The 12,401-nt window shown below is 38.6% G+C and overlaps 1 protein-coding gene across 1 annotated transcript; it reads left to right on the forward strand.

Moving 5' to 3' along the window:
* Positions 1-308: 308 nt before the first annotated feature.
* On the forward strand, positions 309-3,564 carry LOC111952008 (forkhead box protein G1-like). The gene has a single exon (XM_023970414.2). The coding sequence runs from the start codon at positions 681-683 to the stop codon at positions 1,737-1,739; it is 1,059 nt and encodes a 352-aa protein (XP_023826182.1). The 5' UTR covers positions 309-680; the 3' UTR covers positions 1,740-3,564.
* Positions 3,565-12,401: the final 8,837 nt, after the last annotated feature.

Below are 12,401 nucleotides of genomic sequence, written 5' to 3' on the forward strand. Positions count from 1 at the left end.
AACACTCCATGCATGCTGCCCAAATAGTGCGCTCTCAGAGCAGGCATATCACAGTACGCTACACTAGAGGCGCTGAAGTCGCGGCGTTCAGCCTGAATAGGCTCTTTGATGTGCCTCTGACTTGTCCAGTACTCCAGCACAATACTATGATTGGAGCGCACCCACAATGCTCAAATCCCCCATTTAAATGCATTGTTTACGTAAACATGAAACATATTCAAACCATCATTGTCCTTATTAAACAGAGAGGGGGCACTCGCTATGACAGACGATGAACACTTTTACGCGCACACCGCACATAGGCAGAAACAGTCACGTACGCACGCACCGATGGCTCGTGTGCACACACAAACACACAGATGAGGTGACGGTAAACAGATATGGAAACTGAGCCATCCTGACAAATCAATATAGTGCACTGAAAGTCTATTTTGTTTCAACAATATCGAATGGGGAAGAGAAATTTGTTGACAGATAAAACATCAGCAATCTACAGGCTCCTCCCCTTTGGTGATGTAGCCTAGTGATAAGACGCAACCTTCTTAATGACTAATTTCTCTATCCCAGCCCCGGCTCCTCTCTATCCTACAAGTTCCTTCATGCATGCAATGTCCTGATCCGATCGCTTCTGACCTTTTCGTTTTTAAACACAAAACCCGAGATTTTTGTCAGTGTCCGGCATGGGAGATCAGAAAGAGCCGCCGATGGTGCACCGATCTACTTCATTTAGTATCAAGAGTCTGCTGCTTCCCTCAAAATGTGACAAACAGGACTCGGTGCTCCCAGAAAAAAACACTGTTTCTTCGGGTTCTGATTCGGAAAAATCTCTAGATCCTGATATGGAATCTGCACCTTTGGACCCAGAGAAACCGAAGGAGGAGGACGAGGGTACCGAGCGGGCGACAGAGCCTAGCAAAAATGGGAAATATGATAAACCGCCATTCAGCTACAACGCCTTGATTATGATGGCTATCAGACAGAGTCCTGAGAAGAGACTGACTCTGAACGGTATCTATGAGTTTATCATGAAGAACTTTCCATATTACCGGGAGCACAAGCAAGGCTGGCAAAACTCTATCCGCCACAACTTGAGCCTCAATAAGTGTTTTGTGAAAGTGCCAAGGCATTACGACGACCCGGGCAAAGGGAACTACTGGATGTTGGACCCTTCGAGCGACGATGTGTTTATTGGTGGAACTACGGGAAAACTTCGGAGACGCTCTGCTACCTCAAGGGGTAAGCTGGCGATGAAACGGGGACTACGCTTTGCGCCTCTCAGTTTGGGAATAAACGACAGGGCGAACAACCCTCTGTATTGGCAAATCTCGCCGTTTTTATCGTTGCACCATCCCCATTACAATGGATCATCAGCAGGATTTCTGAACCAAGGGCACGCGTATGGGTCTCTACTCCCCGGGGTGGACCAGCTGAGTAACGGGGACCTTACACGCCATCTAGGTGGATCTGTCGGTGCTCTGGGTTTGTCAAACAGTTACGGTGTAAGCACGTCTGGGCTACTATCGGGACAGAGTGGCTACTTTGTCTCAGGGAGCCAGCACCCGCCGCCGCATCTCCAGCAGAGCGCGCAGGGCTACGGTGTGCCGACGAGCTCGCCACAAACACTGATCTCGAACTCTCTAAGAACGTCCCTACCGTCTTTTTCACCGGGAATTTCTAGCGGGTTTCCAGGAGTGTTGTCCCATCAAAAGAGGGTCACTCCAAATGCTTTCTTAAACTGACTGCACAACATGGGGAGGACATATAAAAGCACCATATAAATGGCAATTGTAGGGTAAACAAACAGTGATCACAAATTAGGTCAGAAACAATAATTCCTCAAAACAAATATGGCCATAGTAGCCTATGTATCCTGAAGTGCAACGATTTATTATTTTGCGTTGAAGGACAAACTTTGTTACCTGTGGGTTGTAAAATGTAACTATAGACTTGCCAAAGGTAACTTTATTTCGGGCTATTTATATCGTACAGATTTTCATTATTTGAATAATTTATTTATGTTTTGTATTTATTGTACAATGTATTTACATTTTATTGTCAGTGTATTCATCAGTAGGCATATTGAATAAAAAACATACAGCTTTATTCATTATTTATATGAAAATTAATTTAGAAATCGTTTTGGGGGGAAACGTCATACAGATCAGGGTTAAGACCCGCGGGAGAAAATAAAAGCCTACAAAAGTCATATCTTCTCAGGTTCTCTGTCCAGAGACTCCAATGTAGGCTACTGCTGTAGGCCTATCTGTAATGTATGCTACACATTTTAGAGAGAAGTAGAGTTTTGTGTGTACTCTTAAATTAATGATGGCCTATTTTGTCATCTGTTTTGTTGATGGGGCCGAAATAAGCACATGTAGATTAAAGAACACAACAGTGCATGACAGTGCAGGCCTCCTCCTCGTATGAGGACTACCTACGTCTTTCATATAACGCACTTGAGGTTTCAGTTTCTCGTTAAAACCAGTTCCGGTTGTCTTGACCCTTGCCATGTTTGATAAAGGTGTTATAGGCTACTGCCTATTCAGGTCTGCAAGTTAAGTGTCTGATCATTTAGTCCTATTACATCAAACATACATTTGGCAAACAGACGTATAATATCCACACCAATATAGCATTTATCATCTAAAACAGTGGTTCCTATTTTTTTCTTAGTCACGTCTACACCTTACAATTACAATGTATTTATACACAATACGATAAGGCCTACCAGCTTCCTATGTATAACCCTGACAAAATGACAAAAATGTAATATGCCCATGTGTGGGGCGGCAGGTAGCCTAGCGGAGCGTTGGGCCAGTAAACGAAAGGATGCTGGTTCCAATCTCCGAGTCGACTAGGTGAAAAATCTGTCGATGTGCCCCTGAGCATAATAACTTAACCCTACTTGCTCTGGTAAATCGCTTTGGATAAGAGCGTCTGCTAAATGACTAAAATGTTTTTTTTTGTTTTTTTTAAGTAAAAAGTAAATATATCCTGTAAATTAAGACTATACTCTGAGCTGTAAATTGCCTTACGCTTTCAGTAATAGGCTATATCCAACCTCACATTCTCAGAATAATGGTTTGATATAGTCTAGGCCTATTCAAATAAATAGAACAACATCCTTCATCACTGCTACTTCTGGAATCTGGTTTGCATAACACTGGGGTTAGGCCTACAGAACCACAGTTTGGCAAACGCTGATCCAAATAAATAACATTCTGCATTGTTTTTGTAATAACCTGTTAATTAAGATTCCATTATCCAATAGGCCTATTTACAAGCAAAATAGTATAATATTCAGGAGAGTAATGGGCTGATTCACACACATTTTGGCCTAACATTTGACAGATTTCTTTCCTTTGTTGGAAAGACTATATACAGGTTTATTTATTTCACAACATTGTATTTTGGATGTTGACGATTTTTTTGTAAATGTTCTTTCAAAGTTTTGCACTTTTTGTTGTTAGAATAGGCCTACCTAATGTATGAGTATTGTCTGTTTTTGTTGCTGTATGTTTTGAAAAAAATAAACTTGATTAAAGTATAAGACACTACACTTTGCTATAGGTTTGCTATGTGTAGCATGAATGAAAGAACAACACAAACCTAATGTACGGGTTATACATTCAGACACGCTATAGTCAGAGGAAAAATATGTAGCCTATGTAGCTAGCATACCAAAATATTTGTTTTATCAACGGAAACAAATATGCACATTTTATGGCTGGAAAAGGATAGCAAATTCACATAAAATTGGGCTTAAAGTCTTCACCCTAAAAGCATCTCATCCCATACTCTTCTGTTGAATCTCACAAGGTGAAGGGAAAATATRAATATAGATGATAGGTTATGTTTCTGAAACAACAACTCCCCTTTCAATGCAAACCACAGTCCAACGTTTTTTCTGTCAAGACCATCAGCCCAAGTAATTAATTAATTAAAAATGATTGAAATAGGCAGGATAGGGTCATTTGTTCTGGGTGAAATTAGGCTACTTTGTCAATAATTTATATTTCTGTGGATACAAAAATATATATAAATGGTGTCATCAAATAGTCAAAACATTTGTAAATTCAACTGAAATGTGTGGTGAGTTTTCGATACGCATGGTATTTGATACAACTGCAGTGAAACGATCGATGTTCGCTTTTCCTGTTCCAGCCTGTTCATAAACAACTATTCCGTGGGGTGACATGGCCTACAGTTTTCATGTTTCTGAGATGCGGCGTATACTGCCATTCTTCATTTCAAAGCAATAGGCTATAATGTATTTAATATATATGCCCATTAATAGGCAGATATATATTAAACATAATAAACATACATTGATTGTGTTTTGTCAGTACAAAATGGTAGGTTACAAAATGGTTAAGCCCAATTCCACCTAAAATACACAGGCATGCCACCCATGCCAAATGTATTGAAATTGACTAAATTAATTGAAGCTCTCACAATATGTCTAGTGTAGAACTATATGCCTACTTTGTTATAAAACCATTTGGACAGAAGCGACTTATTCATAATATTACTTATTCATAAAATTACATATTACATATTATATGTAGGCTATATTACAACGATTCCACCCTATCTGCAGGGTTTGGGGTAAGGGGATGATTTAAGAGCTACGATTAATGTCATGTTTAAGGACCATATAGGTCTGTAACTAACCCAAGGCTTGCACAAAAACAATTAACATATAGGGTACTAAATAAAGTGTACTAATGGACTCAAAAAGTAGTCAGGAAGTGTTGGCTTAATATGTGTAGATACAAATTATTTGAGTTATAGGGCTGCATATAGGCCTACCTTTCATACACCATTCAAACCGAATATTTCCGTTGAATCATTCATTTAATTGGTACGTCCCAAAAATATAAATACAAAATAATAGGCCCAATGGTAAAAGCTACTTCATGAGTAGCCAGAAGCTATGTGGGAGAAGATGCCTCTCAGTTGAGGCAAAAGTTTGCTAGTTGGCCCGAGTTGTTATGGGGGCTCATTTTAATCTAATGTTTAGAAAGGTGGTTTGAGACAAAAACGTAGAGAAAGTGAAACCATATTAGAAAATAAATAAATAAACATCAGAATGAACTTTGATGTGAAGAGAACCGCACCACATCTCACAAAGGGTAGCCTATATGCCCCATGTCTTATATGCTATAGAAAAGGGATAGCAACAATACTATTCTCCCTGTGTTCAGGATTATTGTATAGCCATGGCGTTGGCACTTTTCAAAACATAAACAAGTTGGACCAAGAGAGGCATGAATTGTTCTGGCGTCAAACAATGCTGCTGGCGGTGTGAGCTGTCTGAACATGGCTACAGGAACATGTGTGAACTGGTGAATATAAAAAGTCGAAGTATTACTATGCTACTTATTTTGAGGATGTATTCACTTAAACCTTATCAATACAGATATGTTTCCACATGACATGGATAGCATTAGTGCACCAAATTGATTTAAGTATTGTTTAAGTTTTACAACGCGTGCAATATTACTCAGTGTGCGGGAGTAGACCTATCTATCTTGGGGTGATCATCCTTATGTTTGTTGGTCATATAGGCTAGCACATTGGACATCTAGCATTGTTGTTGTATAAGGTTACTTTGGTCACGATCCTCAACAATGCAATTTCTACTAGAGCATAGGCTAATGATATCAGAATTGAACTATTTCAAGAATGTATCATCTCGAGAACGGTCAAACATTTTCACATAAAACACTTTAGATACATTGTTATTATGGATTAGTTGAAATAATTCATCCGATATTAATTTGATATAGTTTAAACTGGGTGCTACAGTAGCGTTAAAGAAGAAAACAACTAGCCTAAACCCAACAAGCAGGTATAGATCAAGTTAAGAGTACATTCATTTAATTGACTATTATAAGAAATAATAAACCATGGCTACAGTGATAACTTGAGGCTGTTAATATGAAATAGTTTCATAACAAGATGCATGTTATATCTAATAATGACATCAGAAGTAAGCCTATAGCCACGATATTCAAAATAAGTCAAATTGCCTATAGGCTACTAGGTCCCAACCATGGCTATCCATTACCCCTAAGAGCAGAAGGCATACCCATAACCAATAGGGACGAATCCCCGAGCTGACAAGGTAAAAATCTGTCATCTGCCCCTGAACAAGGCAGTTAACGTACTGTTCCCAGGCTGTCATTGTAAATAAGATTTTTTCTTAACTGACTTGCCTAGTTAAATAAAGGTTAAATAAAATAACATGATGCTGCCACCAAAACACTTTAATACAAAGTGAAAAGAAAGATGCCTGTGTTTAAACATCCTCTCAAAATCTTGCTTTCTGTTTGCAACAAGGCTGTTAAGTAATATTGCATGACAACATGGCAAACAAATTCACTTTTTGGCCTAAATTAAATACTACAGGGTTGGGTCAATCCAATACAACAGAACAGAGGGTGATAAAGATGGGCAAAAATTACTGAATAAAATAAATAATTAAAATACTAAGCTATATTGTATGCTCTAAAAAATTGGGAAAATATATAATTTTATACTAATATAATTGCTCAGAGAAAGAGACTTTCTTTTTTTCTCAAAAAGGTAGGGGTCAAAATTATTGACACCCCCGTTTTCAATACTTCACCTTGCAAGGATGACAGCACTGAGAGTTGGAAAACACAATGGGAGGGATATTAGACCATTCCTAGATACARAATCCTTCCAGATCCTTAATATCCTTTGTCTGCGCTTATGGACTGCCCTATTCAATTCAAACCACAGGTTTTCAATGGTTTTCAAGTCTGGAGACTGAGATGGCCATTGCAAAATGTTACGTTTGTGGCCAACTAACCATTTCTTTGTGGATTTTGATGTGTGCTTGGGGTTATTCTTTTCCTGGAAGATCCACTTCTGGCCATGTTTTAGACTCCTGGCAGAGGCAACCAGGTTGTTGGGTAAAGTTCATGCCCTTGACCCTCGGAAAGACCCCAGGACCAGTGGAAACAAAATAGCCCCATAACATTAAAGATATACCACCATATTATACAGCAGGTATGTTTTTTTTCTTCTACTGATGCATTCTCATTTCGACGCCAAACCCACCACTGGTGTGCGTGGCCAAAGAGCTCAATTTTCAGGTCATCCAACAAATGTAAATGCCTGGAGTTTGCTAAACAGCATTGGCACATAGATTGGAACTGGTGCTTCGGTTACCAGTTTGGTCACCAGTCCCCCCACCCTCTTACTTGAGGAACAAAAGAGGAGCAAAGGCCTAAATCCCCACTTGTGCCATGTCATGAGGATACCTGGACCACAGATGTGACTTTTGTAAATAAATCAGGTGAGTAGGACTTTAAGGCTACTTTGAACAACGTTTTGGAAATGAAAATGGAATAGGACTGACGTGCATAATACATGCAATATAACGTTTTCAAAACATACGTTTGCAACTCAAATGTTGATTATTTGTTCTATTGGCATTCAAACTGTATTTTCATATCTAATGTATAATGGTGGTGGCCTGCTAAATGTCCCGTTAAGAGTGTGTCTTTTGAACACATTCGTGTTCCTGAGTCTTACCTTTCAGGAATGTGGTCATAATAGCGAATAGCTCCAACCGCTCAAATTTGTAGAAAGAAAAAGTTACGTTTCTTATTTGTCTCTATTGCGGAAATATTTTTATCCTCTCCTATCTGAGCCAGAATGACAGCACTATAACCCAATGAGAATGGGTGGGCAACAAGTGTGGCCAATCATATTTCAGGGGGTGCTGGTGCCATCCCTGAGAACACATGCACTCAAAAACACTTGTAAAAATCAACAACAAATATAAAATTGTTATTCTTCCATTTCATCCTTTAGACATTAWATTATGTCTTCTCTTGACAGACACAGATTTACAAGACAAATCTGTGAGACTATTTGTATTGCTCTAAAATTGGAGGCAACCGACACATCAGATATCCATCATTACATTCCAAAATAAATACACATTGACTCCATCTAGCATCTTTGTCATGGACGGGCATACCTGAATTAAAACAAAAACAAAAAATAAATATGTTGATACATGAACTTGCTGACACCGAGTTCTTCTTTATGAACTCATGTGAAGTTCATGTCCAATTCATGTCCAATTACTTTGAATGTGCTTGTTAAGACCCATGGAAGTTAGGGTGTATTATTAAAGTCAAACATGAGGAACAATATGGGATTAATGTTGATACCATGAATATAGCATATACTTTCAAAACTTAATATAACCCAATGAAAATATTGGATATTATTTTAATCGTGCAACATTTCAACAGCATTAGTTTATATGCATTATGTGTGGTTGCACAATAGTATGTCTGAATCCCCACTCATTTGGTGTAATCATTTGGGTATATATGTTACGTTGTATAAATGATTGGAGACAGGCGCAGGAATACCTAATAGAGGGTTTTAATACTCCACCCAAAAATACAACATGCAATGAAAAGGCACGGGGACAAAGCCCAAAACAAACATGTATACAAAAACACAGGGATGTAACCCAAACAAAAGAGGGAGGTTAAACCTCTAATAAATACACGGGACGAGAACCATAATAACAATACATGGTAAGAGACCCGTAATAACAAGTGCACAATACACGGGACAAGACCCGTAATAATGAGTACACAATACACGCAGCACGAAAGCCGAAACAACAAAGCACAGGTACTCAAGACCAGCGGACATGGGAACAATAACCGACAAGATAATGGTGAACAGAGGGCACATATATACAATTACTAATCAGGGGAAACGGGAACCAGGTGTGCGTAATGAAACAGTTCAGTGATGCCTAGAGGCCGGTGACGTAGACCTCCGGAGCTGGTGCACGGAATGAGCAGCAGTACCGGGGGAATCCGTGACAAAATACTTGTGGATTTATACAAGTTAGTGACACCTGAAATGGCTTAATACCACTTTATTCATCACCTAAAACCCCCCACCAACATGAAATACTTGTAGAATTGTAAAAAAACTAAAATCTACTTCCCATAGTAGAATGAGAATCAATCAATGAATAAGGAAAATGAAAATAGTTTTGTAGAAAGCTAACTGCCATAATGCATACCTAACATTTCTTCTAAAACATCTGCAGAAATGACAGAGAAAAATGATGAGAAAAGGGTTTGTTTTGAAGAAGAAATATACAGTAGCTATCTAGGTGAACACTTATTTTTATTATTTGCACATTTTATAAAGGAAAAATAAACCCAAAATAGCTCACTACATAAAAATCATAAAATGATTGATAAAGGATTTCAAGAGGATGAGTCAGAAAAGAGTAACTTAATTTAGTTAGTCAATATTGATCTTGTAGAAATGTTATTACTATCTGTGATATTCATAGCTGTACTGTAAACTATTATTTAAAAACAATCCTGTTTACCCTATGCACTATATTATTCAGTATATTTCGGTCAATATTATCCAGAGCTATATCACATTAAGGAAAGCAGCTTCTATCCCCAAGCCATAAGACTACTAAGTAGCTAACTAAATGGCTACAAGGACTACAGTATCTGAGTTGACCCTTGTCACAGGGCTCTACACACTCATGCACACTGCCACTCCAACACGCACGCAAACACTCACTCCATCATTTGCTCACACACACATACATTTATACTGACTCTACACACACGCATACCCACTCACATACAATCATCATATACGCGCGCCAGCTACTCTGTTTATCATATATTGTGATGCCTAGTCACCTTACCCCTATACATATCTACCTCTATCACCCCAGTATCCCTACACATTGTAAATATGGTACTGGAACTGACTGACTGTGTATATAGTACGCTTACTTACTTTCTCGTGTTCTTATTTCCATTTCTCGTTTGTTTTGTTCTACCTTATGTTATTTTAAGTATTATTTTATTTTTTACAGCACTGTTGGGTTTAGAGCTTGCAAGAAAGGCATTTCACTGTACCTGTGCATGTGACATTAAAACTCTTGAAACTGAAACTCACAGCAGAAAAGTATTCTGACAACATAACACGGAACTGCTTGGTCTTTAGTATTACATGGCATCAGGGCTGTAGCTACATATGGGGACACTGAGGTCTGGACCTCTGTAATTTTTTCAAGAAAAATGTAAAATGTAAGAACTAAGTCAGGGTCTCAACTTACTGTTGAGAGTTAGAATAGTAGAATACACAAGGTGCAATTTCGAAATTTGGTTGTACATCAGTCGTTTTCCTCTTGTTATACAGTATGTCACAAACAGACAGTCAATCAATTAGCCCATGTCATTTTTTAGATTGGTAAATTAGTCAAGTTAGTCTAGCCAGCTATCTTAACTTGTTGTAATCATTGCCAAATTACCGACAGGGCACGCAGGGCACGTGGCCAGTGGCCCTGACCTCCAGGGGGCCCCCATTGATTTTGTTCGTCACTTTCACTCAGATATCATATTAACAWGGCATAAGCTTTTAAAACTGCAATCATTTCTCCATACCCCATGGCAAAATGCGTAGAAATGCAGGAAATTATCTGTAAAACTGTACAACAAAAAAAGTTATGTAAAGCAAACGTATTTGTTTAACGTTTGTTAATAAAATACTTTTTGGGGATAAAATCCTATAGGATAGAATCTGATAGGAATCTGATAGGATAATAGGACTGGTTTTGAAATCTGATATGATTTTTCTACCAGGGATCTACCAGAAATCATAAAAACGGGTTGACTTGCCTATAAGGCACATATATTTAGCAATAGCAAACAAGAAAAACACATTTCTCATCTGCTATAACAATACAGTGACTCAAAAAAACGACATACAAATGGCTACAATTTATCTAGCTGGATATATTGCTAGTCAGCTGACAGGCAAAATTTGTCTAACAGTAACGTTAGTTATTAGCTAGCATAAAAATGAGTGCATAAAATGCTGTACGATTATGAAAATATGACTAAAACATTGGCAACTGCGTCTTTAGGGAACATAAGGAAACAAATACTGCACTCACAGTTCTTGAATTCACACACAGTAAAGGATAAAACAGTTTTACATGCTGACCAGACYGGACACGTCGCAAAATAAATTTAGAAATCCATGTTATTCAATTATTGCACCCACACTGCTTGCGCGCGCCAACGAGCGTCTGCAACACCAAGGGCTAAATAGATGTCGTTCCTATTTCTGACGCAGATCGCGCTGCAAGTCCTGCCTCTCCCATCTCCTCATTGGTTTATAGAAGCAGGTACCCACGTGCCATCTCCTCATTGGTTTATAGAAGCAGGTACCCACGTGCCATCTCCTCATTGGTTATACCCACGTGGGTGATAGAAAGACGAACTGTTTTGTCGGTTGTCGTGGTAATACAATGAAAGTTTAGATACATTTCGTGAATGATGAAAGTTTAGATAAAAATCGTGCATAAATTTATTTTGCCCCCCCCACACCAAATGCGATCACCACACGCAGGTTAAAATATCAAAACAAACTCTGAACCAATGACATTAATTTGGGGACAGGTCGAAAAGCATTAAACATGTATGGTAATTTAGCTAGTTAGCTTGCACTTGCTAGCTAACGTTAATTTGTCCTATTTAGCTAGCTTGCTGTTGCTAGCTGATTTGTCCTGGGATATAAACATTGAGTCTTTATTTTACCTGAAATGCACAAGGATCTCTACTCCGACAATTAATCCACACATAAAACAGCCAACCGAATCGTTTCTAGTCATCTCTCCTCCTTCCAGGCTTTTTCATTGTTTAAATTATATGGTGATCGCATCTAAACTTTCATTGTATTACCACAACTACTGGCAAAACAGTTAGTCTTTCTATCACCCACGTGGGTATAACCAATGAGGAGATGGCACGTGGGTACCTACTTCTATAAACCAATGAGGAGATGGCACGTGGGTACCTGCTTCTATAAACCAATGAGGAGATGGGAGAGGCAGGACTTGCAGCGCGATCTGCGTCAGAAATAGGAACGACATCTATTTAGCCCTTGGTGTTGCAGACGCTCGTTGGCGCGCGCAAGTAGTGTGGTTGCAATAATTGAATAACATGGATTTCTAAATTTATTTTGCGACGCTCGCGCACGCGACGTGTCCGGTCTGGTCAGCATGCTAGGGCTAATTAACACTGCAAGCTCATGCTAGCTGTGACTTCCTCAGTCACTCTTAAAAGGGACAGGCTTTCTTACAGGGGAATAAAACAAAAATTAATATAGAACTGTTTTTTCCGATCAATGAACATTTAGAAAGTAATGTTGTTGTATTGTACTGGAACTAATGACAACAGACCATAATTTAATGGGTTCAATTAAGAAAAAAAGTTATAAGATCATTCTGATTGGAGTGACAAAATCCTACAAGACTTGTCAAAAACCTATAGGATACATTTTTA

This window comes from Salvelinus sp. IW2-2015, linkage group LG25, assembly GCF_002910315.2.
Source record: "Salvelinus sp. IW2-2015 linkage group LG25, ASM291031v2, whole genome shotgun sequence".
NCBI lineage: Eukaryota > Metazoa > Chordata > Actinopteri > Salmoniformes > Salmonidae > Salvelinus > Salvelinus sp. IW2-2015.